The 27585-nt window shown below is 42.3% G+C and overlaps 1 protein-coding gene across 2 annotated transcripts; it reads left to right on the forward strand.

The window, feature by feature from the left end:
* The first annotated feature begins 4465 nt into the window (after positions 1–4465).
* crebrf (creb3 regulatory factor) lies at positions 4466–25945 on the forward strand. Of its 2 annotated transcripts, none has more exons than XM_031571753.1 (9): positions 4466–5997; positions 11767–11994; positions 12275–12400; positions 12811–14173; positions 14787–14981; positions 15224–15413; positions 15723–15796; positions 16045–16167; positions 16454–25945. In XM_031571753.1, exons 2-9 carry the CDS (start codon positions 11986–11988, stop codon positions 16570–16572), a joined length of 2199 nt encoding a protein of 732 aa, XP_031427613.1. In that variant the 5' UTR covers positions 4466–5997; positions 11767–11985; the 3' UTR covers positions 16573–25945. The 2 variants fall into 2 exon arrangements, with proteins under 2 accessions (XP_031427613.1, XP_031427614.1); XM_031571754.2 differs by lacking the exon at positions 4466–5997 and adding an exon at positions 10368–11432.
* Positions 25946–27585: the final 1640 nt, after the last annotated feature.

Here is a 27585-nt window from a genome sequence, read left to right on the forward strand (position 1 = left end):
AAAAGTTATGTTCGGTTGTGGAGTCTGATGGCTACTGGCACAAAGGACTGGCCAAGGCGCTTTGTGGTGTGCCGAGGAGGGATCAGTCTGTGGCTGAACGTGCTCCCCATCTGCTGTAGATTGTCATAGAGGGGATGGGAGGGGTTCCTCAGGATAGCATCCAGCTTCCTCCTCGTCCTCTCCTCCGCAACTGCCTCCAGATTGTCCAGTTCTATTCCCACCACGGAGCCAGCCTTCCTCACCAGCTTGTTCATTTTGTTTGCATCCCTTGTGTTGATGTTACCCCCCAACACACCATGCCAAAGAAGAGGACACTGGCTACTACAGACTGGTAGAACATCTGCAGCAGCCTATTGCATACTTTAAAGGACCTGAGCCGCCTCAGGAAGAACAACTTGTTCTACCCCTTCCTGTAAAGGGCCTCAGTGTTGTCAGTCAAGTCCAGTTTGTTGTTTATATGTACACCCAGGAACTTGTAGTTGTCCACCGCCTCCACCTCCTCCCCTAGGATGGTGATGGGAGTTGGGGCCCTCTTCTTGCTCCACCGGTAGTCCACCACCAGCTCTTTGGTCTTTCTGATGTTGAGCTGGAGGTGATTGGTGTCACACCACCCTACAAAATTCTCCACTAGAGCTCTGTACTCCCCCTCGTTGTCGTCCGTGATGCAGCTGACGATGGAGGAGTCATCGGAAAACTTCATGTTGGTTGGCATGTACTTGAATTTAAGCGGAAGTCGGAGGTTTAGAGGATGAACAGGAAAGGTGACAGCACAGTTCCTTAGGGGGCGCCGGTGCAGCTCACCAGCACATCCGACAGGCTGCCCTGCAGTCTCACGTATTGTGGTCTGCTGGTGAGGTAGTCCGTGATCCAGGACACCAGGCCATGGTCCACCTGCATTAATGACTCTCAAGGTGCTGCGTGGCTTCTCCAGGTGTGTGTAGGCTCTGTGGAGCATGTAGATGATTGCATCATCCACACCAATGTTTTCCTGATATGCTGCTGCCTCCTGCGGTAGGGGGCTGGTGGTGGGGGGAGACAAGGTGTGAGTGGGGGCACTGGTGGTGGAGACCCAAAACATATCAAACATTTCACCCACCTTTACTGTGCTGACAACAGCTGGTTAAAATGATTTGCATAGCCGCTCCCAAAATGTGTTGTTAGTTTCTAAGTTACCAACTACACTTCTTGCACAATATATCTAAATTAAAGCATTTCTTTTCAATCCATTGTAAAATAAATATAAAAGATAGAAACACTATGAGACAAAATATCGTATAGGAAAACTCTAAAAGCTCTCAGACCCTAAAGCCTTGTCGTTAGTCAAATGGGACATTAACTTCAAGATGAAAAACCGAATGCCTGGTCATTCTATTCATTAAGTGTAACAAAATGTCAAAATCTCAGGCAAAATTGTTTTTGTCACTGGTGTAAAAATCTTTAGCTGCTCCTGTTCCATTTGCTCCAGGCTGCCATACTCTCATCCACTTTCTACCAAACTAATGCATTGTATTCTAAAACCCATATACACAGGGTTTAATAGTATGTGAAAGAGAGTTTGATAGGTCTACTATTGTGTACTACTATTAACTTTCCTTAAAGACATAAGGACATATTGAGGAAATCAGTGCAGGGCAGTTTTGTATGCTCAATGGATTCGGCTTTTAGAACTTGTATTTATTTTAAATCCATATTTACGGTGTTTGCCACGTTTTTTTTACTTAACTGTCAGGCAAAGGTAGTTTATGTGTTGCTGAAGAGACCAAAACTGTCAGGCAAAGGTTTAATATGCGCTGTGAGTTCGATGACGTTTCATAAATCAACCAGTAGGTCTACAAGTCATGTGACTTATCTTCCTGATGTGTTCCAGAGTGCGTAATAAAAGTTGACTGCTGAAGTTGCTGGAGTTACTCTACCGGCAGATTAGCCAGAAAGTGGTAATTACATTGGATTAGTTGAAAACGTAGCCATGACGGAACAACATTTTGCTATTACGATGGCTGTTGTAACGCTTTTTTGGGGGTTCATTGGGGGAGTTGTCCCGTGGATTATTCCCAAAGGACCTAACAGAGGGTAAGTTAACTGAGGCTAGCTATCTAGCTACACTTTAGCTACCAACGGGGAATCACAAGGTTCCCTAAAATGTTCTCCGAGGAGTTTGTCTCACAGCCCTTTATTATTGAGTGTTTACAGTTTAACTCACATACTATTAAAATTAACTAAAAAAAATTAAGCCTGTTGGTAAACCGGAAAGAGGGGGACGCCTTAGCTAACTTGGTTAAGGCTATCTTCTGAGAACTAAAGTTAGTTTAAGGAGAGCAAGAGTTTAACGTTAACACTTAAAATGTCTGGGCTATACGCTGGACAATATTGATGTTGTCTTACAATGCAAATGTTCTGACGGCCATTGCAGTCGAATGTTCTTTGTGTTTATTAAAAGTAAATTAATTAACAAGCTAAAAATGTAACGTTATCTGATATTAGCTCTACTCTTGCAACCGGTGTGACAAAAACACGATGTTCTAAAAAGGTAGGATATATATAGTTCAACGTGAAAAATGACTGATCTGTTGATGTTTAGAGATACGTAATTAGCTATGTTCAACTACATATAAAATATGCTGCTTAAACACAATCAAACAATTATTTTAATCGTGTGATGTTCATGTAGTGCCATAATGACCGATGCAAAACGGGAAGTTGTTCGGTTCTTGTTTCACTAATAATCCATTTCACTCACAGGGTCATCGTTACCATGTTAATACTGACAGCGGTTTGCTGCTACTTGTTGTAAGTATTGACTTTTCTTCGTCTTGAGTGATTACAAGTACAGTACTCACATGCCAAAACCATTCTATGATTGACATTTAATCTAAATATCCTTTCTACATCTACCTCACCACACTAAATCCTTTGCCTAAGCATTCTTCATCATATTTGACACCCTAACTCTAAATATTTCCCTGAGGCCATTTTCCCTGTTATCTTGTCTCAATGCGCAGCATCTCCATAAAAATGATATTAAGTAGAATTGGACTGAAGGCATGCTCTAAGGCTAGGGGGCGATGTGCAGACTATGGCTTAATTTATTCAGGCGATCTCTTCTGCCAAGGCTGTTTTGAAACAGAAAGGCTTTTGTGTGTGTGTGTCAGTGAGTGTGAGTGAGAGCGAGAATGTGTGAAAGCATGATTCACAAGAGGATCAACAAGCCTGAGAAATTTGTGTCTTCATGCCGCTTATATCTGAGAAACAAGTTGTGTTGAAGCCCCAGCCATCTACATTTGACCTCAGCTAGAGAAGTGGGGACAGATCTCTCTTGGCATGTCTTGTGATTATTCCTGAACATTTGCCATCTGTAGCAATTTATTTGGACTACTTCAACGTGGCAGGATTTTTGCTCAGTTGTTTCATATTTTTCTTATCCTCATTTGTTTCATGGGAATGGCATCTCAATAATAAACAATGTTTTTAAATTGTATAAGAAGGCTAGAAACGTGTTACAGTATTGCAAACTTGCAAAGGGTCACAGCCATCTTAATTGACTTTTCACAGAACCAGAAATAAATTAACATAAGGTGTAGGTACAAACTGCAAGTGTTGTAAGACCCCATGAATGATGTCACAATCTTCATGCATGAATGCTGGAAAACAGCTAAACAAAAAACACATGGTTCATATGAAGATTTTATATGAGGGCATATACAAGATATGTCTTCCTTTTGCGGGCCGAGATGATGATAGCCTCGAATGTCAGCCAAATATGGGAAATGCGTGTGATGCATTTTTTTCATTTACTCAACTAAGGCGTTCCTTTTTTTCCTCTTTAAATATGCAGTGCATTGGAAGCAGGACCTCTGTCCTCTGGTATTCATTAATGTCATAAAGCTGTAATCTTTGGCGAGTATTTTAACGTTTTAACAGAGCACTGTTTCCCAGCAGTGCCCGAGCAGTCTACTGTGTAAGGGGCTACATTTCCAAAATACTCCAGTCAATGCTACTATACATTTAATAAGTTACAGCCTGTCTCTATTGAACTCATTGCAGTACATTTTTGTCTGATCCATTTTACAATTAGACCTCAGGCCTAAGGTCGTACTTACTGTTTTGTTGGCCCTTTCTGAATGACAGCCATGTGGGACACTTCATTCTTGATCTTATAACACTTCTAATGCAACATTACCAGTACATTTCATTATTCCTTTTGTGTATTTTCCCTGGTTACTTTTTCACAAAACTATTTGAGTGTGTTTTACCATGTTGACAGAAAGTTACAGAGAATAAAATGGTTAAGTGTGGATAATGTGTGTTTTTTTTTTTTTTTTTTTAAATAAACAAGCATTGACTTTGTTCCCCTTTCTTCTTTAGTTGGTTGATAGCGATCCTGGCACAGCTGAATCCTCTGTTTGGACCGGCCTTGAGCAATGACACCATTTGGTATCTGCAGTATCACTGGCCTTAAATCACAGTTCGCCACGTCACAGAAACAAGAATTCTCAGCGCTTCAACATGAGGATCAAAACAAAACTTTGTCTTGTCAGTCACTGGACAAATTTGAGTTTATAGCCTGATTCATCTTGCCCTGTGTTCAAATACTTACAGACGTAGAAACGTAAAGCCTTAGAAACGTAAAGGCTCTCCCATTCTGTGGGCTGACGAAATGGAAGGCGGACAGAAGCAGTACTCAGCAGCTCAAAGTTGTCTCACAGTCTGCTTTGATGAATATAATATGTTTTTTTTTTTTTTATTATTATTATTTTTTTTTAAACACTATTCTTCATTGAATAGTTTTGCCACTAGACAGACGGAAGAGGTAAAAGTGCAAGTTTCTTGTTTGTGCAAAGTGTCATTCAGCCTTGTTTTTTGTCTAGGTTTTGTGTTTCTGCTGAGTAACCCCCTATTTAGTGAAAAGGTTGGCCCGGGGCCCTGGAACGCAGGCGGATTCTAAGCAGTGGGTGCATTGCAGACTCCTCAGGATTGCCCAGGGCCTTGGCATGGGCCTGAGCTGACACTCTTGGACCTTCCCACCAAAGTAGTCCAAGGCTATATATATATATATATATATTTCAGTTTTGTAGTTGTTAAGATTGAATACTGTTGTTGGTACAGACCCTTTCAAAAATACTTCAGTATCCATCCATATGTGTGGTGAACACCACATAGAGCATGTCATTTACTGGTCACATCAGATTGCCAAATTATTAAGATGTCTTGTTTGACTCATCTTGTTGTCTGAAAATGTTTGTGTGCGTGTGTTAATTTGTTTTTATTTTGCCATTCTCCAACACGTCTTAAGATACGTCATCACAAGTTGAAGCAAACTTAAAAAAAAAACAGGTTTGGTGCTGGTGAAGATGACATTTATTGTATTGGTGAATGGTTGTATATGAAATGGACCTGTCCATTTAGTTTAGTAATTTATGGTCGTAGGCAGTGGAAGGCATCAAACAAATACGAACATAATTTATTTTAAATACAACAAATAACATAATCATGCTCAACACGTGTGATTTTTATTCGAAGAAGCCCATTAAAAGGAAATATTTGAATTGAATTAAGTGGTTAATTAAAATATTGTATTTTAGACATCGTGCCAAGTCTTTACATGATAATCCCATCCTTTACAGATCTCTCCATAACACCATAATGGATTCTGCATAATTCTGTATGGTAAACTCAATTGATTTGGCGGAAATGCAAACGTATTGTATCGAGCTGCAACCTATATCCGGAGTTATGGTCACAAATTATGTTTGCAAACTGGCTAAAATCAACTAAAATGTATTGTTTTGGGTCAATCCCAAAATTCAGCCCTGATTGGTCAAAAGAAAAGCACGTGAAAAGAGAGTCACGCGCTTTCCAGGAACCCGTCAGGAAGAAGATAAACAAAACAAACCAGAGAGGAAGGCAGCGTGGACTCAGAAGAAATGATAGAAAGTTCGTTTAAAGACGGTCAAATACGGAGATAAACCTCATTACGATATCCATATGGGTGTTTTAAAGGTGAGCCCTGCGATATTATTGAGTTTTTTCTGAAATGCAGTCGAAATTCTTGCACAGATCTCTTAAAAACAATGTCATCTCTGGTTAGCTCCTTTGCTAAGTTGTTATAGCCTTTTGGCTATGGTCGCTGCCACTGTTGAGAGGGGAGGGACGGAGGCCATAGTTATTGAGAAACAAGATTTAGTTCCGCGTTAAACCTAGGTATATTTAATGATGAATTTGTGGTTAAATCATCACAGTTTTCTCCCAAGCCTCTTAGCTGCTTGTTGTATTTGTGTTTCGGTAGCTTCATGGTTAATTTGTCTTGTGAAGAGCAGCCTTAACGTTGGCCATGTTTTACACGACAGCAGACGAAGTGCTAGCTAGCTATCAAACACGTTTTCTCACCATTTCAATTTATAGTATTAGTGTATATTCCTTTTATCCGGTTTACATGACAAAGTATGTGCTTTAGGATTTATTAGATTTTTGAATAATATTGCAAGCTACATTTCCAAATAATGTTGTTGTTAAACATTTTGCCTTAAAAACAACAGCAGTCGTTCATGGCCGCCCCAATCGATTATAAGAACTAATACTGGTACACTGTGAACTCTAAAGTTTCTTGAAACATGTTACAAAGGTTTTGAACACAGCCAGCCAGCTAAGTATCGTACAATTTCATTAATAACATCAACTATTGGTCGATCCCCTGTCACTGAATCACAAACTATATTAGATTTGGGTAGCTACATTTTTGCAAATCTAAATTAATACCTGCATTTTGTCAAGTTTAGTTTGCCATGGTCACACATCTACTAATCACACATCTACTAATTAATCTTCTAATTAATGGATTTATAGGTCAACTTGAAGCAGCATTAACAGTTCCATATGGGTACACGCCCCCATTTGTCTAATGCCAAGAGGGAATGAGCTTGGGAAAGCAGAGTAGCAATGTTTTCGATTTTTCTACAACGCTTACACTCCTCGGAGTTTGAGAGATGACAAATGTTATTGGCTCCGGTTTAACTCAGAAATCGTACTTCCAGCGAGGACGTTTGTATTTTTACGAGTCATGTTTGTCATCAGCTGCTTCCTTTAATTGGGTATTTAAGCTAACACCGCACTTACTGTTCATGTGGTTTATAAATATGCTGCTTTGAAAAACGTGCGATTACATTTCTTAGGTTTATCTATGCAGCATTATTTCCTCAGCCATTTATGTAACGTGATCGGGCCTTTTAATATTGTTTGTTGCTTGCGCCTTCAACCTATCGTGAAATAGGCAGGGTATTTATCGAGAATATCCCGTTTGACAGATGAGACGTATTACCAATCATATTTCGGAAAAGGCGGGCCAACATAAGAGTGGGAGCCAATGGCACATCGACTTTCCGTGGGCGTTGGCTCCAGTTGAAAGCGGGTTAGGTTGACATGTTGTTTGTTTGCAAAGAGGTCCATGTTGAGTTCAGGGTTTTTTCGTGTGTTAGTAGGTCAGCGGAAGAAATCAGTTTCTAACCATTTAGACTTTGCGGACATTGAAGCATTAACAGCAGGAAAAGTGCTGCATTAAAAACCCAAGATGAAGCGCATTTTACTTGTCGCAGTACAGTATGTTAAATCAACCTAATTACCGAACTACTGAAAGTGGATACACATATAATTCAAGATTCAAGTGTTTTATTTGTCACAAACAACGAATGTAGTGAATATAATATGATGTGATGTGATAGGAATGGCATGATTTGCTCAGAATGGAAGGATGGATAAATGTATTCTGTGTTTAAGCTATGTTTGTGCCGAGTAAACATTTCAGTAACAGCGTGGTAAAAATAAAAGTCCAGCAAACATCCGTCCACTTAGCCTACAGTTTGTCAGCGCAAAGACTATGCGTTTTGACTGGGCATAATTAAGAATAACAAGTAAGTCTAATACATAGGCTATATTTGCTGTAGCAAATTGCAAGAATCAGATATTCTGTCCCCCTAGTTGTTGTAACCCTATTCCAGGACTGGACAGTGATCATTTAGTATGTGTACATCCAGCATTTTGCATTCCAAAGAGAATGTTTGGTAAGGCTACATCAAAGTGTCTGTTAAGAGCCGTCAGTGAGCATATCACAGTAGTAAAAGGCATAAACAATAGCACTGTTTAGGAATTGTAATAGACAAGAACAACATGCTAGTAGATCAAAAAATTATACAATGGGTTCTCACACAACCGCTCCCAAGCGGTCACAGCTAATAATCAGACTATGATTTATCATGTAAATGAATTCATAAAAACGTGCAAAGGCAAGAATCTTTTTGCATATCAGCTGCAAGGCAGACACCTGCTTGGCTGCTACTCTGTGAACAGTCTGTGACGGGGAGGAGGAACATGCATGTGTTTTGTCTCTGTATGTATGCATATGCTCAAATGTAGAGCTGGTTACAATCAATAGTGCTGTCGTCAGACACGACCTGACACACTGGAAAATGCTTTGCTTGATGGCATTATTTTAATAAAAATACAGCACTCCCTTTTGACAGCATTGACAGTTTGCATTTCCTGTTTTATTAGCAAAGTTGCAGCATGCCTGCAGCCCCTGTAGGGCTGCTGATGTGGACGCAGCACGCCCACACACAGACATCTTACTCTCTCCAGCCTTTGTACAGAGATCCTCGGAGTCAGACCACTAGAAGGGACTAACAATGGCTGTAGAAGCTGAGGAAGCTCATTTTGAGCTTTGCTGCAGGTTTTAGCCTTTGCTGTGATGTTATGGCATTAGCAGGTTTGGCTGCGGCTCTATGCAGACTATAGCCCATTATCATGCTCTGTGAGCAACATTTGACACTGTGTCCTTCATTTGTTAGAAAAAGAAAGCCTGTTAGGTGAGTTTGTTTGGTTTTGCTCTTTGAGGCCAATTTTTCAGACCGTATAATTAGCCTCACACAGCTGAACCTGAACTAGAAACCAATACTTGTATGTCATACTTGCCTTTGTAGTTTTTGGCATGACCGCATTGTGTCTCACTCTACTAAGTAGTCTATTGTAGCTAAACAACCACAAAAACCCTTTAGCATACGGAAGGCTAAGTTGGGTCAAGCCAGAGAATTTCCTTACATACACATGTCGCTTTTTATAATGTGTATAGCTATATGATGTTGAATACATTCATACATATCTAGCAACCAAGCTAGCAAAATTGAGTTAATTATCTGCTGTGAAGTTACCTTGCGGCATGGATGGATAATTCTATTATGGCATGATTAGACTTAACCAGTTCTAGGAACCAAACTGGCAAGCTCTTAAATTACAATAAAATGAAAGGCACCACTATTTACTCTTTTGTTAGAACAGCCGTGTTCAGTGCTGAAATGGCAAAGCGTTCTTGGCTAGGTAAATATTAAACCATATTTCGTTAATCCCCCCCAACAAAGTTTGAGCTAATGTGCTACCTAGTAACACAATAGGGAAGTGATCTCATGTGGGGAAATTTGCAGGGCTGCAAAAGGAACTTAAAGTTCCATTCATTATGCTTCCACAGGCCCAGAACTTAGCAGAATGATCTTTGTCAGCTATATTTCCAGTCATGTTGGTTCCAATTTGGGCTAAATGTAAGAGTACAACAACTAATATACACTAAGATATGCTTTGATAGTTAAGGGTAGTGCTGGAATTTGACACTACTTTTATTAAAACCTGAGATTTCCTCAGCTGTAGGCTCTGACTTCTCTGATGACGTTGGGTTGCCACGGACTGATGGGGGCGATTGATTAAATGGTGGAATAATGGCTGTAACCTGAGTTCAGAAGCAGCCGAGTGCGCTTTCCGCCCGCTGTTGTTTTCCTCCCTCCGTCCGTGTGATCTCATGTTGACTCTGTCGGCTCATGCGAGGTCTCGGCTCGGCGCGTCACCTGATAATGAGCCTCATCACGTGGAAATATTGCGCCCATCACACACACACACACTCACATATACTCACACACACTCCCTTCATTAGAATAGCATGATCATCTGTCACATGATGAGCTTTGAATTGTCTGGGCTGCTTAACATGGCTGTCATTTGGCAGGTGTGCCACCTTCAACCAACCCATAGGCTTAGAATTGTTGAGTTCTAGGTGAGCAGACGAGTAGTGTGTGGTAAGTCACAGAACAGGCTTACCGTAATGGAGAGAATGCATGCTGGTTTGTGTTACTTTTTTTCTGAGTTATCAGACAGTATCTAAGATATTTAATTTGTTTGGATGAAGCCATGGCAGAAAGCAGTTTGTTCAGGAACAAAGGCATTTAAGAAATTCTGTTATGAATAGTCCTGATCTTCATAGGAGATTCCAGAGATGAGTTGTGTCTTTATGCCCTTGTCCTTAGGCTGTCCATTCGTGTGTGTGTGTCTGTCTCTGTCTCTGTGTGTGTGTGTGTGTCCCTGTGTCTGTGTATGTGGGTTAAGGGTGACAGAGGTTTTGGGAATCCAGGCTGTCCTCAGCATGCAGAGGGTTAAAGGGCTTCCCCACATTGTCTGCCCAAATAGCTGCTGCTTGCACAGTTAACAGGTGGGGACGGTTAAACAAGGCAGATAGCCAGGTAGCTAACCAACCCCCCCCCCCCCCCCCACACACACACACACACTTTTTGCTCCCTCCTCTGACAGCTGCAATTTCAGCATAACCCTGACTTACTGAACTCTGGCACAGTTGTGGAGCGGTGCATGCAGGGTGCAGTAAAGAGTAAAAATGGTCGAGGAGTGCTTTAGCAAAGAATGGTGGGTGAGTGATTGAAAGAGATAGAGAGACAGACACAGTTGTTGTTTTTCTCTGCTGTGGGTAGTATGCAAAGCCTGCTGCCGTGTGCAGAAGCTTGGGGATGATAAGATGCTTATTTGACTCGAGACTGCACACCGGCAGGAAATGATGTCATCAGCCACAAGAGGAGCTGGATTGTTTTGCTGTTGCGCTGCAGCTGGCCAGCAGGGCTCTCTCTCTCTCTATCTCTCAGTCTTTCCATTTCTCTATCTATCTATCTGTCTCTCTCTTCCTCACGCTCACTCACAGATACGTTTTTCATGGCATATCACAACCGATTGGTTATGCAGAGGGTGTCTAGCCGTAGCAATTTGGGTCCCTGTTTTTTTCCAGGCAATTCGGGTCCCTCTTAAGCAGCATTGGGGAGAGAGAGCTGTGACTGTTACAAAAATAGCCCTAGTATTCGTTTCTCTCCCTCTTACTCTCACACTTTTGCTCGCTATGTCTGTATCTCTCTCTCTTCTTTCTTTCCGTCTCTCCTTGTCTTTCTTTCTGCCTCGATCCAGACTAATACACTGGCTGTCGCGGTCCTTCCATGGAGATGACCAGACTCTCTCTGACGACCTCCGTAACTCTCTTTGACCATGGTTAAAGTGGCCACAGGCAGGGGAGGCCATCTTTATTTTTTTTCTTCTTTTGCACCGAGCAGACTCGTTCCGTGGTGAAGGTAGTGCTGTCTGTGGGGCCGTGAGGGCTTGTCCTAATTTAAATACACAGACTTTTTTGACAGGCAATCGCCTGACATAGCTCGCTCTCTCTCTCTCTCTCTCTCTCTCTCTCTCTGTCTCTCTCTCTCTCGTCTCGATTTGTAAACGGTGTGTTCGTGATTTGTTTTTGTTCAGATCGCTAGATTCATCAGGGCTGTTTCTCTGATATTCATTTTTGAAGGAGAGTGTTATGTCTTCATCACTGACATGCCTTTTTCTCCGATTCTTCAAAGCCTAACATCTCCTCTCGTCCCCTTCTGTTCTTGCTCTGCTCTGGGTTTGTCCTGTCCACAGCAACCAGACAACGGAAGAAGACCGCACAGCCATATCTAAATGAGCTGTTAGGCCTCCGGATTAGAAGAGCGGAGACAAAAAAGGACTTTATTTACCACCCAGAAACCAATTTTCTGCTGGAGTTTCGCAAAAGGAAAGGAAAAAAACAAGCAGAGAGGAGTGGGTTACGAGTGGCAGCAGAAAAGTTTCCGATAAGGAACTGGCGATCTGTGCTTGGCAATGCCTCAGGTATGTTGCAGCTGTGTTAGCCAGATACCATATGGTTACACCAAGAATGTCTCTAATATCTCTGTAAGCCCTTGAGACAGTGAAAAACTAAGGAAAATCCTTCTTCAAAAATGACCATACAAGTGAAGTATAACTTAAGTATACTTATAACTAGCAAAGTAACAACATGGACTAGTTGACTGATAGAATGAATGTATAGATGGCCTTGTCTGTGTTGTTTGGGACATCACGTCAGTCTGCTACTTTGTGTTTAATTGTTGTCGGTTGATGTGTGTTGTAGCCCAGCATCACTGGGATGGACCCTTCCTTTGGGGATGCCTTTCAGAACTACACTTTTGCTGACCAGGCGCTGACTAGCACAGATCTATTGGCCAACAGCTCTGATCCTGACTTTATGTACGAACTGGTGAGTAGCCACAGGTGATGGGGAACACGTGGCAAGGTGCCACCCCTCCACCAACAGACGATCGAGCACTTTGAATGTCTTTATTCTACGATAATCAATATTTAAGCAGAGTTGACAATTCTGTAATTATAGACCTCTTTAACTTGTAGAAATACACATGGAAAATGATTAAATGGTTCCCATTTAGCTCTTTTTAAACAAGGACCAAATTGATCAAATCTCGTATTTACCGGAACACTTTATCAACTTAAAACACGTTGGTTTGAACATGTGTTTGTGGCGAGCCTATATATGTCCTTGTGGTTGTCCACCTAACACGTTGGTTTGAACATGTGTTTGAGGCGAGCCTATATATGTCCTTGTGGTTGTCCACCTAATGCCCTCTTCCTATCTGTACCGTGTGACTCCAGGACAGGGACATGACGTGCCGGCAGAGCCCCAAGGGCGACGCGCAGGGTGTGGGCGAGTGCCGGGAGCCGGAGGGCATGGAGCCAATGGCTGAGCTAGGCGAGAGCAGCGAGCTGGCCTACAGCTCCAACTTCGAGCAGTGGGACAACTACTGGGAGGACCTGACCAAGTACACGCGGCTGACCAGCTGCGACATCTGGGGCACCAAGGAGGTGGACTTCCTGGGTCTGGACGATTTCTCCAGCCCCTACCAGGACGAGGATGTGATCAGCCGGACGCCCACGCTGGCGCAGCTGAACAGCGAGGACTCGCAGCCCGTCTGCGACACGCTGTACCACCCTGACCTGCTGCAGACGGGGTCCAAGCAGCCCATGTCCCTGCCCTCCCTCTCCGCCTCGCAGGGCAAGAAGGTCGGGCGCCCACCCATGGCCTCCCTGTCCTATTCCTCCTCCCCGTCCGCTGGCTCCGCCAGCCAGAACCTGCTTCCGGACTTTCCCGAAGGCTCCCAGAAGGCCACCTGGCCTGTGGCTTCGAGCACAGAGACCATGGCCAAAGCGCATCTGACCTTTTCCAAGGCACCCATCCTGACTGCGCTGGAAGGTGGCGTCAGCAGCGTGATGGGCGGGATCGGCGGTGGCAGTGAATTTGTGCGCAAGGCCAAGGTGCGCGTCAGCGGCCCCTACCAGTTCACTGGGAGGCTCCCTGACCCGCAGGCAAGCGCGTCGCCCTCCAGCTCCTGCTCGCTCGTGGAACTCCCTAAAGGGGCCACCGCAACCAGTAGCCAGGCAGCCCAGCGCCCCGGAGCCAGCAGGGCCGCCACCCTGGCCTCGCTCTCTGGCCCTCCGCCCGCCACGGGGGACAGGAAAGTAGCCGCAGAGGGCTCCATCAAGCACGAGGTGCCCGGGGGCACAGAGATGGGCACCTCCAGCGGTGTGCCTACCAAGCTTCAATTCTCTGCCATGCCAGGGGCCAGCGAGAGCCTCCTGCCCGTGGTCGGCGTGGCAGTCGTTGACACAGCGATGACGGTGGCGGAAGCTGCAGCGACGACGGCGGCAGCAGGGGATAAGAACAAGGAGGAGGAGCACAACTACTCGCTGTTCCTCACCAGGGCCAGGCTGGCAGGCAAACCACTGGTAGAGGAAGAGGAACCGGAAGAGGAACCGGATGAGGAAGAGGAGGATGAAGAGGAAGGAGAGGAAGGAGAGGAGGAGGATGATGAGGGAGGCCTGGAGCTGGACGACGAAGACCACGATGAAGGGTTCGGCAGCGAGCATGAGCTCTCAGAGAACGACGACGATGATGAGGATGAGGATGAAGACTACGAGGGTGACAAAGATGATATCAGCGACGCCTTCTCTGAGCCAGGTACGAAAAACTTGCTCAACCACACAAATGGAGCACCACTACTGACCACAATTTCAAAGCTAGGTGAATATTTTAGACCACAGGGTATTTCTCTGCAATGTCAACAGAACCCTTTGACAAGTTATACAGAGGCTGACCGGAACTGATAGATCGCTCCCAGAATGAGGTGCTATCAGGCTGGTTAGTGGGCTGAAAGACGCTCTAGGATGGAAAGAACATGTTGAATTTTGCTCAGTCATTGCAGTCAGCCTGGGAGACTAGTCCCTATGTCTGTGGAGTCAGGTCGCTCTGGTGGGGTTGTCCAAGCTCCAGCTCTGTAAACAGGACTGCAGTTATTGAATATGACTCACTCTCTTTCCTCCCCCTTTCCTGTCACGCACACCCTCTAACACATCTCTCTCTCTCCTCTCTCTCTCTCTCATTTTTATCTGTCTATCTTTCACATGCAATCACACATGCACACACACAATCTCTCGCATGCTTCATCTCTTTCTCTTTCGCTCTCTCTTTCTATCTTTCTCACACATACTCCATCTCTATGTTCCCCTCTCTCTCTCTCTCTTTGTGTGCCTCCCACTCCTTACCTCCTTCCCTCCCTCTCTTCCCCTCCCAGGCTGTGATGCTGATATGGTAGAGGACGTGAAGGGGCTGACAGCAGGCCTTTCCCGTAAGAGGGGGAAGCGCCGCTACTTCTGGGAGTACAGCGAGCAGCTCACGCCCTCCAAGCAGGAGCGCATGCTCAAGCCCTCTGAGTGGGACAGAGAGACCCTGCCCAGCAACATGTACCAGAAGAACGGCCTGCATCAGGGTGAGACAAAAACACACACACACACACACACACACACACACGCGCACACACAAAGTCATCTATACTGTTTCATCACACAGAGCCTGTAACTTTTGTAATTTGTTGCACAACTTTTATCAGCATGCTTTATGGTCAAAATACACAGATCCATAGTTGCTGTTCAGTCCCCCCAACTCATTGTGAGTGTGATGATACAAGTCGTAAACAACTGACTTTGTGTGTGTGTGTGTTTCTATGTACAGGCAAGTACACTCTGAAGAAGTCCCGACGGACTGACGTTGAGGACCTGACTCCGAACCCTCGTAAGCTCCTCCAGATCGGCAACGAGCTGCGGAAGCTGAACAAGGTCATCAGTGACCTGACGCCCGTCAGCGAGCTTCCCCTCACTGCCCGACCACGCTCCCGCAAGGAGAAAAACAAGCTGGCCTCCAGGTACGCATGTCTAGTGCTACACCGAACACCAGCATTCAATATCGCATTCCACTTTCTCTTTCTATTCATTGTTCATTTGCGTTATGAGCAGAAAACTGTTTCTCTCCCAAATGTTTTTTCCTTTATCCCCTCTTTCTCTCTCTCCCACACTACATCCCATCAGCCAATTCTGTTCTGCTAAGTCATTCTAGCACACTAGCAATCATTAAATGTTATGGGGGGGGGTCTCAAGTGTTGTGACCAATGCATTTGTCTACCAGTATGCCAGTGTTAAGTGTGTGTGTGTCTTTGTTTCACATTCATCTCCAGGGCTTGCAGGCTGAAGAAGAAAGCCCAGTATGAGGCCAACAAGGTCAAGCTGTGGGGACTTGGCAGTGAATACGGTACATTGTTTCCCAGAAACCAAACAATCTTGGGCACATTCCTCACACTGCTAAATTTCGTATACTGTCTGCCTCGCTAACTTTCTAGCAAGGCCTCTTAAAGAGATCACACAAGGTGTGATTGGGTGTCTTCCATGCTGGTGTTAAGACAAATTAGGATGTCTCTGAGGGCTTCAGAAAAATCCCAGAATAATTGAAAACAGGCCCATGAGTTCGCTGGGATGATTTTGGACTTTTTCTCTGTGCAGATCGATTGCTGTTTGTGATTAATGCCATCAAGGAAGAAATTGTGAGCAGAGTCCAGGATCCGTCAGACGACAAGGGAACAAATATGGCCGATAAGCTCGACAAACTCATTGAGGAGACATTGGGTAATTTTCTTTTTCACAGCTTTTGAGAAGTTGCAAAGTCTACAAATGGTATTCTCATAGTGTTGAATTAAATATGACCTAAACACCGAACAGCTACAGGTTTATTTCAGAAGATATGAGACCTGAAGTAGTATGGAATCTTTGAAACCGCTGCCAAAGAAACATGAGGAAATACAGACATTCTTGGGTGATGTTCTGATGTACAAAGATTAAGAGACAAAAGTCTTACATTTGTCTGTGTGTGTGTGTTTGTGTGTGTGTGTGTGTGTGGTGTGTGCGCCTGCAGTGAAGTCACCAGTTGCCGGGCAGACGTCAGACTTCGTGAATCAGATTCTGGAGACCACTGGCCGGGGCGACCCCACCGGAGGCCTGGTCGGCCTGCGTGTGCCCACGTCGAAAGTGTAGAGGTCCCCCCCCCCTGCTGGGCACAGAAACTCGAAAAGCCATCTGCACCATTCTCCTCTTCGCTCCGTATCAGCCCGTTGTCTGCATGACCTCCTGACCTGGAAATGCATCCTATCTCCCCCAACCCCTCCGCACCCCTGCGGCCTCAGCGGCCCCTATCAGTACATACTTGCCAGCCCTGGTATCTAGTATGTATTTACGCACTCAATGCACATATATATGTATATACACACACACACACACACACACACATACAGAACCGTGATCGTAGTCCCTGCACTCGGTAGTCTTTCTCCAACCATTTCTGCATGTGCTGGTAAAAAAACAAAAACAAAAACAAAACCAAACCTGTTTGCAAAGGCCACCATTTAAAGCCAATATACAAGATACCTCCCGTGAAGAATTTCTTTTTTACATTTTCTTTCCTTTTTGTTTGGAAAGTTTCTCTAAAAAGAAAAAAAAATGACACAAGCAAAATAATCTGATCTTGTATTTTCTATGGCCTCCAAATAGGGGCCTGAGTGATGCTCCACTACTAGCACGGGAAAGCAGGTGCAGATTGTCACTTGTACCGAAGAAACACACCTGCAAATTGCCCGTGTTCGTTTAAGAGTGACCACAGCCCTCCGCTTTCCCATTCTAGTACAATAGCTTCGACAGGTGATCCCTTGCAAACTACATGAGAGGCAATGGAAAGAAAATCAAAAGAAAACAAAAAAGTGTGAAAAAAAATGAAAGAGAAGCACCTTTTCTAAACAAAGTCTGTGATGCACTCGGAGGAGTATAGCTCTGATGAGTTCTCATTGTGTGTGGGAGAGATCTGTAGAGTCGTCAAAAGGGGCTTGATAATTCTGTTCCTTTATGCCGTGGCTGTTTATAGTTCCTTTTCCCTCCACAGAGCTGAGTTTCTAAAACGAGCTTAAACAGATGTAAAAACCCAATTCTATACAAAGGGAGGGGCGGGGTGGGCGTAGTTGTTCTAACTGTAAACTAGATGGAGAAACATATGGACAACCCTTTTTCCTTTGCTCTTTCTGGTAGAAGTGTCGTCACATGATCGGAGGGAGAACACACACCCCAGGCTATATTGGCAGGGTGCCAGTAAGAGGCTAGAGGGAGAGTGAGGGGGCAGGATTTGGGGCTAATATAGGGCAGGGTGGGCTGGGGATGGGGGTGGGGATGGGCATGGGGGTGGGGTTGGTGAGTTGTTCACACAGTGTTGGAGATTCCTTAGAGGGGTGTGTGTGTGATCTTATTTGTACTGAATAACAGATTCATTGTGCCTTGTAGTTAAAATGAGCTGATTTCAGTCGTCCTAGTGGAGAGCTGTCGTGGACCATTTTTATCTTGGAGGGGTGGTGGCAGAGATGCAAGCAGGCTCCCGTCAGAGGACTTGTGACGCATCTCTGCTCTTTAAAGCTATTCTGAATGTACATAGGAGCATGGGAAACGCAGATATATGCCACAGAGTCGTACCATAAGATGTTCAATAAGATACATTTACTTTTACTCTTTTTTTTTTTTTTTTGGTACTTTGAAAAGGGGTGTGGGCGGGGAGGCGTGTGGGGGGCTCTTTTAAAGATAAATATTCGTATATTAAATATATAAAAAAAAATATTTGCACACTATATTTTGATTGCTTTTTTTTGTACCAAAGACACATGCAACGATATATGGCTACTAGCCAGACTAAGAAAGGTTTTGCACAGCTTACCTGACACCGTATTGAATGTAGGAAAAGTGACTGGGGTCAGGGATTTTCAATGAACTGTGAAATTTGCTTGGGTCCAATTATCAACAGAAAGAAGCATTCACGTGCAGGGGCGTAGTGTACTCCTGTACTGTTAGCGTGGAAGTCGATTAATTGCAGTGGAGGCACTTATGTTGAGTTGATTCCTGCAGTTCATTTTCCCATTACGTACATTTTAAATTTTTTTTGCTTTAGTGCTTAGCAAAGCATTTAAATATTTAGAAGAATTAAGTAACCTTTATATTAGCTTTATTTTTGCCTATGTTGTGTAATTATAAATAACCAAAAGGTTTATTATGTTTTGTAGTTTTATTATTTGTAGATTAGTATACAAATCCGTGTATATGACACATACATATATATATACATATATATATATATATATATATGTACTTGTCTTGTGTCTCTAGTACTGTATTCATCCATTCACAAAAACCACACAAGAATTCTAAAATGCCACTTTACCAAGCTTGCCACATCAGAGGAAATTGGAAGGAAAAAGTATATAATGTAAAAAAGTCTGTATATTTTTTTAACTGATTGCCTTGAGTCTTTCTGATTGGGTTGCAGAAAAGACTGTTTTTGGTCTTTTTATCCTCAATGCGTATATCTCAGAACATAGGAAGCCTTCAGCACTCCCTCTGTGAATAGGTCACCTTTAGTTTGATGCTTGACGAACTGAGAATTATATGATTTTATCACTTGGAGACCTACTTGCTTGAGCCCTCCATAAATCCTGTCGTAAATCTCACCTGAACAGCCTGCTCGATCTGAAATGCTGTACATAAATATTGTGTTTTAGCCTCTGTTTATAGTGTGTCTTTAATATGTACTACTCAGATTATTGCATTTGGCCAGGTTGTACTAGTCCAAGCTGAGGGGAGAATTGTTTATTTATTCTCGCGTCTTAAGCATTGAGGCCGGTAAGGCATATTGATGTTGACGAGATTTGTTTTTTGTCTCTATGATGATTTTTACAACAGGAAAAAAAGCTATCAAATTAATTCCATTACCAGTGCTAACTGAATTATAATTTTTTTTTTGTGAAATATCCACAGAATGGCAGAGTTAATATTGCTTAGATGATTCAAGTGTCTGATGGTGAACTGCAGTACAGCTCTGCGTAGTACAGGCAAGAGGGTGTGTTTCATTGAGTTATTTTTATTATTGATTTTTAATTTCTGAAATGTTATTCTAAAAGAATAGCCCAAATTCACTCCTCAAGGTAGATTTTCTCCTCCGACTTGAAAATCAGATTGACTACACTTTGTTGCATCTTTGCCTTGAGCAGCATGCTTAATATTTGTAATTGAATATATTAAAGAGACGCAGGTCTCATAAATTGGTGATAACTTTCAGATGTTTATGACAACAAGTGGGGATCTCCAAGACCTGTTAGGGCTGCCCAAATAAGAACTTTAGTCTTTCATGCTCTCCTGTACAAGCTCTCAGATTGGGCCTGTAAGTCTTACAACTGGTAGTGTGTAGGCTGCCCCTTCTGTGTGTCAGTGTAGCTTTGATTCATGAATATCTTTGACACCAGTCTTTTGAACCATGCCTTTATCCATGTAGCTCAAATCCCAGGATCAGACCCTGGTATGATTTTTGCTTTAATCCAACAAGGAAGAATTCTTTATCTCTTAACGCATGATGGATATTTTAAATCTTTGTTATTTGATTTAAAAAAGAAAATAGAACATGCCTATTTTTCTTGTTCTTGTGTTATCAGTATAGTTTAAAATTCCCTTTATACCGTCCAACGTTTTATTATTATTGTTGTTGCAGTGTTCTCTCTAAATGTTGATATCTATATGATGTATTTAGTTATATATTACAAGCTCTATATTACATGTAAGAGAACGAACGCACTTTGTTGAAAAAGAATAAGAAAAACAAAAAAAAGAAATGCATTTTCCTTCCATTTTGCTGCTAAACTGGCCTAATTTGAATGCTGCAGAGAGTACTTGACTTAAACAACCTGAGCAGGTCAGAGATGGGTGAGTAGGTCTAAGGGTGAGACGCCTCTGATGATCGGGCCCTGTGTGTGTATGTAGGTGTGTATGTGTGTATGTCTGATGACTCTGATGTCATGAATTCATTTGCCTTCAGTAGACATTTCCTATGGAAAATCAAATTCTGCTCTGGGTTCCTCTTCAGGTCGATGTACAGTGTAGACACATTTCTTCTGGGGTGTTTCCAGAGAGTGATATTGTTATATATTTTTGAAAAGATAAATCGATAATTGAAAAAAAAGTAATTTGTACTTGTACGCAGTGGGGGGAAGCTCTGAGATGCAGCAGAAAACCACGCGTTTTTCCTGTACGTAGCTCAGAAGGAAATCAATATCTCTGTACTGTATGGCAAAGGCCTTTGCCGCTTTGGGGAACTGATACTGAAAAGCCTACCTTTTGCCTTTTTTCCCCACCCATCCATTTGTTCGAGAAAAAGCTAAAACGTATGTTTAAAAGTGCAAGTTTATTCTTTTTTTTTTCTCCAAAAGTAGTGTCGCAGAGGCGATATTCTAATATCTCCTTTTAAAGTGTTGTCTACAACAAAGCAGACGTACGTGAAAACAATGTTCGAATATGTGCGTTGAGGCTCAGAAACGAAATCCACCCTTCTGTACAGCATAGGGATCGACGGAGAGGACGAGTAGAGGACTTTCCATGGTGCATGTTGATCTCCATCTGTTTTTTTATAGGTAGAAAGATTGGGGCTCGCACTGGGGCGTGTTGTTGCAGGTTTGTTTGTTTTTTTACATTGAGCTGAATGGACACAAGCTGTGCAACTTTACAATATATCAGGAGACTCTGTGGCATTTTAACAGTCAAGGAAAAGGTTGCAATTCAAAGCCAGTACTCATTTAAAATGTTTATTTCTTATATTCTCACATGCGTTACTAAGAGAATAAGCTATTGCATCACGCTACTATATACTTAGTTGATTCACATAAAATTAATAAAAAAAGGGGCTTCTGTTGCAAATCAGGGTAATTTGTCTAATATATATGTTTGGGTATGAACAGAACTTTGAAGGAAGGAATTTTGTCAGACCATTTGTTTTTGGTTTACCATAACGTGTCCTCTGGTTTAAAGAACGAACCGAAGAGTCAGTGACAATTATAAGAACACGAAGCACATACCTGTAATACAACATTGACTCTGTGAAAATCACCCAGATTAATTCCTTACTTTGTATCTCCACAGTCTAACATTGTCTTACAAAATGTCATATTCCTACAAAATGGTAAACTACTTATTTGCCTGCTTACTCGTATTAGCACTTACCGCTTCAAAAGGGAAAGAAATTGGCTTTCTGCTTCTGATCTGCCCTGAATTTTGACCATAGTTCTCACCATGTAATGAAGTCCAGAAAGATGCTTTTACGTGCCCTGCTAAGGTCTCCTACTGTTCTACGGCATGAAGGTGTTGGCAGGGCTGTGGTTAGCTAGACACTCGCTCAAAGTCTGCACTCTGTGGAAAAAATCAGAGACCGAGTGCCGCTCAGACAGACTATAAGGCTCTATGTAAGAATCATTCCTGATGTCGCGTTTTATTTAGCTCTTTAAAGCTTTCAGCATTTGAAAGTCCCAGTAGTTGACTATGGACCGAGAGAACCCTGAAAGATGTTCTAGCTGTGCCCATGCTCCGGAACACAGTACCATGGAACCTACGTGGATAGAATGGGAACATGTTACTTTTTTCCCTTTTCAAAAAAAAAAGTATATTTGAGAACAACAAATGGCTATTGTCCACATCAGAGGAGACAGTAGGGATGTGTCTGTCCTTTTCTCGCGCTCTCTCTACTCGACTGATTTTTGGCATGCATGTTCTTCTAGTCAGGTGTCTAGTTTATGTCTAGGACTTTAGGATCCTTATTAGTGCGCTATGCAGGCTTTTACTCCTTTGAGTATGGCACCAGGTTTGTGCTGTGTAGTCTCCAGCTGTTTCCTCTCTCCTTGCTTTCTTTTTTGTTGTTTATTTTGTACAAAATGATTTTTTTCAGCTTTATGGATTGCTTCCTTTGAGGTAAATTCTTCTGATGAGTTTCGTAAAGTTACTCTTTAAGCTCATCAGGTGAATCGTGTTTGTTTGTTTTCTTTTGTTTCCTACAGAGAGGAAAAGTCATAAAGCATTTTACTGATGGAAGCTTGTGTTACTGCTAAATAAAACACCGTTTTTTCAACATATTAACCTTGTTGAATGCTGTAGGCCTTTTTATTCAGTTTTGTTGTTTGTTTACTTGTTTTGCTTTTTGGGCGCTTATTTCATGGACCTATTTGAAAAAGCTTTTTTAGTGCAACGCTAAGCTCTTGTCATACTGATTAAGTGTCTCTTACAAAAAGTGCTCCCACATGTGAAATGTTGACTTTCATAAACTTGTATACTGTACTACACAATCTTGCAGATCAGAAGTTGTTCAGAAGCATTACAAAAGCATTCCTACATATCATCACTGCAGATGTCCCTCCTTGCTTGTAAGAGCCTCTCCTATGCTCTAATGTTGTATGTTGTGTATATACTTTTATTTTTGGTAATGAAATCTTTAACATGAAGCACTTCAATGCAGAGAGTATGTGAAAGGCATGGACACTGTGCATGCAGATCATGCTCATTTGACCTGTGTGTGTGTGTGTGTGGTCTTTTTTTTTGTTTTGTTATTTGGACAGAGTTGTTGACATGAGCGCCTTGTGTCAAGGGCTGCTTGTGTTCAAGGTCGCCGCCCACCGTCTCCAAACATAACCAATGAGCACAAGTGTAGAAAGAGGAAAATTTGTAAAGGGTGCCTCACATATTCACATGCAGTTAAGCTATCCTTGGCGTTCCAACTATTTTTATGAAAGAATATAGTACAAACCACAAAAAAACAGCCCATATTGCACTCGTTTATTTTCTTTCCAAAATGTCCAACATTTATTTTTAATACGATGCCTGCAAAATCAGGTGCCTTATTCAAACCGATGCGAATCCAAACTTGAGCTACTTATACTCTTAAAAAAAAAAAAAAAAAAAAAAAAAGTCTTGACATTTTTTTATGGATACAGAATTTTCCTCCTCCCGTCATGCCAAGAATCTAAACACAATTTGTTGTGACGTTTTAAAATTGTATGGAGTGGTGGTGAACTCTTGCAGATGGAAACTGTCGCTGCTCTGCCTCTCGCAGGTTCCATTTAAATGATGAATGTAGTCTTCCTTCAAAGGATTTAATTCAATTTTGAGAGAAGAACTTCTTACTCAAAGAAATGTCCGGTGTAACATTGGGTAAGAGGGTTTCCAAAGAGTGCTGCAATCATGATGTAGATTCATTTGAGCTGTTTCTGTAGTTTGTGTCCTTTCTGTAAACTTTTTTGTTATTCTTTTTGTATTCATACTCAAATCTGTAAATTGGTGCACAAGTTTGAATTGTTTGATCGAATTGTTATTATTTGCCTTTTGTACTTGGCCCTCAACTCAGACTTGCCATGCCATTATTCTGTTAACTTTGACATGTTTTCCTGAGTTTCCACGTCGCTGACATTGACTTAAGTAGAAAAACATGATTCAACGTGATGAATTATTCTTGCTGAGCTACAGCAATTAGGCCCCGAACTGACTTCCATGGGTCTGCAGCTTTGAGATCTCTCCATTGCAAAAGGTAGATCTGACCTGCTAAAGACAATGACAAACCCTCAACAGTTGTGTCCACTCAAACGTTCAAGATAATTGTGCCTCTCAATTCCTTGGTCTCTACTGTGCCGTAGACTGCTGGCTTTTCTCTTTACTCCTGGAGCAGTGTCACACTTACACACAGACACACACACACACAAGCATCACCCATTTGCAGATGGCCTTCAGCAGTCATTCGTCATGAACCTTGTTTTTTATCTGTCCATGTCAACACGACACATACTGAGATGAGCATTGTTGAATCCCAGATCCGATCATCCGAACAGGAGACAGCCATGGAGAGGTGAACTGAGTGCTGGATTCAGCACCTGGACTGGACTCAAAAGTGGTGCTCAGAGGCCAGCTCCCGGCTCAGTTGGCTTCTATGGCAGGGTTTTGGAGTGGGCTGTGTCCTGTCTTGTCCTGCCCTGTTTCCAACGACTTCCTGTTATTCCTCCTGGAAGGTTGGCCTCCGCTTAATTTTCTTTTTCCTTTTGGAGCAAGTCTGTCAACCCTCAGTCATAGTGAGATTTAACACACACGCACAGTGAAAAAAATTAAAAAAAACTTTCTTTTTGGGGACATTGGGTAGGAGTTGTGTCTCACCACCCATGGTGCTGAATTAAGAGAAATTAAATAAAAAATCCGTACTTGAAAAGCCTTAGTGACTGAGAGCCAGACTTGGCACACCATTCATCTTTTTCGGCGCGACTGAGGAAGGCACCACCGTGATTCCCTGTGGCAGTGGCAGAACCATTAACTGCTTCTCATTGCGATAGACACCAGTGCCAAGGCCTTGCACCGCCACCCCCACAACCCCCCACCCTCACACATTTGTGATGGCAGACTGTCAGAGTGACTCTTTTTAGTGGGAACTGGGAGGAAATGTCAAGGACCTGTTTGGAACGGAAGGCAAAGAGGAATTCGGAATGGCATGGGTGGCTATGGGCACAGATTTCTTACCCTGGCACTGAAGTGTTTGGGTCACCCTCCTCTGCACTGGACTCACGTAGACCGACACACAAACAGCCAACCTGTACTGCTAAAACTGGGCGAAAAACTCTCCACTTGTGCACACTCGCAGGCGGACAGACATACACATTGCAGTGATTTACATTTCCTTCCAAACTTGCCAAAATTAAACATATGGTGTGAGAGCAAATTTGACCCTCGACATTAGTTGTGGTTACAGCTAACAAGAACCACTGAAATCCATACAACACACTCAATTCAAGAAAATTACGAAAAGTCTCACCCATCCTTTGAGAATGAAAAAAAAAATAGGAAAAAAGTCACACGGTAACTCATGATCTTGATGTAATGCTTCTGATGTTGTATGGTAAACTTCTAGGTAATTTAGCATGGGATCTTTACGTAGCTAGTACTGTGTGCGTATCCCCCAAGTGTAAAATCTCTTGTCACCTTAGGAAGGCTGTATTTCATTGCTAAGTGCTCTGTTCTAGAACTCTTGGTGAAATTCTTAAGCAAATCTGCAGAAGTGTATCCTGCTGACTTTAACATTAACTTGATCCTATTAGCAATGTCTATATTTGTAGTTCACATATATGCCTGTTCAAATACAATATCTTGACAGTTGTTATATTTATGTTTAAATGTTGTGCTGGGTTTATACTTTTGATGTTCTTCTCTTGGTTTCTTTTATTTTCCATTTTGTTTTTGATTCTTCATATTTTGAGGCATAATTCGTTGGAGACTTCATCTAGATCATTGAGCTTTGTAAATGTCCAGACGTGAAGTAGGCTTTAGAGACTCAGTTGTGATTTGATTTTGAAAAGATGTCTGCTTGTATAATTGTGCCTCATTTTTTGTTTGTTTGTTTGTTTTTGTTTTCTATTATTATCCTTAATTATGTCACACCATTGTATCAGCCCGGAGTTGGTACCACAGTTTTGCTTGTAACCATGATAGTCTAATACTGTTATTGATTTTAATATGAAAATAAACATTAGAAACCATATCAATTTTTGCTCTTGAATCATTTTCTTGCTTAATATAATAGTAAGACTTTATTTATATAGCACATTTCATACAAGAGTTGCAGTTCAACGTGCTTTACATGAAATCAATAAAAACAAGCAGCAAGAGCAATGCATGGAGTAAAATAATGATCAACATCGTATCAGAACCTGATGTTCCGATAGGCTTCTTGGATTACTATTATCATGATAAAAGTAATAAAACCCTTCTGCCTGGTCTTTAGCTCAGTCGGAACCATAGTGCTGCTTCATAGATTCCGCCTTACCCTGTTAAATATTTTCCCTAGCTATGTTTCCCGCGCCCAGGGGCCTACTGGGGACCGGAGATAGCTCTCCTAATTCATCTCCAGAGACTTGACTATACCTCGTATAGCCCTCCCTATATTTGCCGTGCCCAGAGGACTAGAAAATTCGTTGGTGAAATATCTGTGAGAAAAACAGGAGATATATTGAAGCCACAATATGGTGTCCGACAGTGCTATGGTACCCTTAAAACACTTTTACAGAGAAATAGTACAAATAGTGCCAGATAAAATGTATAAAATGCTTTGGTAAAAAGATATTTTGAAAGTGTCTAGCGTGTTTGCTTCCCTAATATTAATGGGTAATGTGTTCCATAATTTTGGGGCGTAGTTGACAAAGGCCGCATCACCAATCTTCTTATGACTGCTTCTGGTGATCTGATGATCGTAGTGTTCTAGCTGGTGTGTAGGTAGTAAGAGAGTTAACAATGTAGCTAGGTCCTTGTCCATTTAGAGCTTTGTATGTGAGGAGGAGGACCTTAAAGTCAATTCTGAAGGTAACAGGAAGCCAGTGTAAAGTAGCTAGGACAGGACTAATGTGTTCTCTCCTTTTAGTTTTGGTTAATAATCTAGCTGCAGAGTTTTGAATGAGCTGGAGTCTTTCAGTGGCTTTCTTGGGAAGACCAGCAAAGAGTGCATTACAGTAGTCCTGCCGGCTGGATATGAAAGCAATTATTAGCTTCTCAGCATCATTTTGATTTATGAATGGTCGTACCTTCGTTCCTGAGGTGAAAGAAAGCTGTTTTGGTCACTTTGTTAATGTGGGAGTTGAAATTAAAATCTGAGTCCAGGATGACACCGAGACTCATCACCTCAGGTTTAATCCAGCGGGTTAAACCTCCTAGGCAAGGCAAGGCAAGGCAATTTTATTTATATAGCACAATTCATACACCGTGGTAATTCAATGTGCTTCACATAAAATAAAAAAAAGCAAAAGGTCAGTGCATGATCATAAAAACAGTAAATTATAGAAAATAAAAGCATGAGAACATTAAGGCATAAAAATAGTAACATATAGGAAATAAAAGCATAAAAAGAATAACAATCACTAGTCTACTACAGTAAGCAATAATACTTCAAAGGAACTGTTCATGGCCAGTTAGCAGAAGGCATCTGAGAAAAGTTTGGTCTTTAGTCTAGATTTAAAACTGAAAGTAGTTGGAGCGTTTTTAATGTCTTCTGGAAGTTGGTTCCAGAGGTGAACCGCATAGTGGCTGAGTGCTGCTTCACCCTGTTTAGTTTGGACAGTGGGTTTTACTAATAGAAATTTATGCTGCGATCTGAGAGATCTGAGTGGTACGTACTGCTGAAACATGTCA

This window comes from Clupea harengus, chromosome 8 (genome assembly GCF_900700415.2).
Source record: "Clupea harengus chromosome 8, Ch_v2.0.2, whole genome shotgun sequence".
In the NCBI taxonomy this organism is placed as follows: Eukaryota; Metazoa; Chordata; class Actinopteri; order Clupeiformes; family Clupeidae; genus Clupea; species Clupea harengus.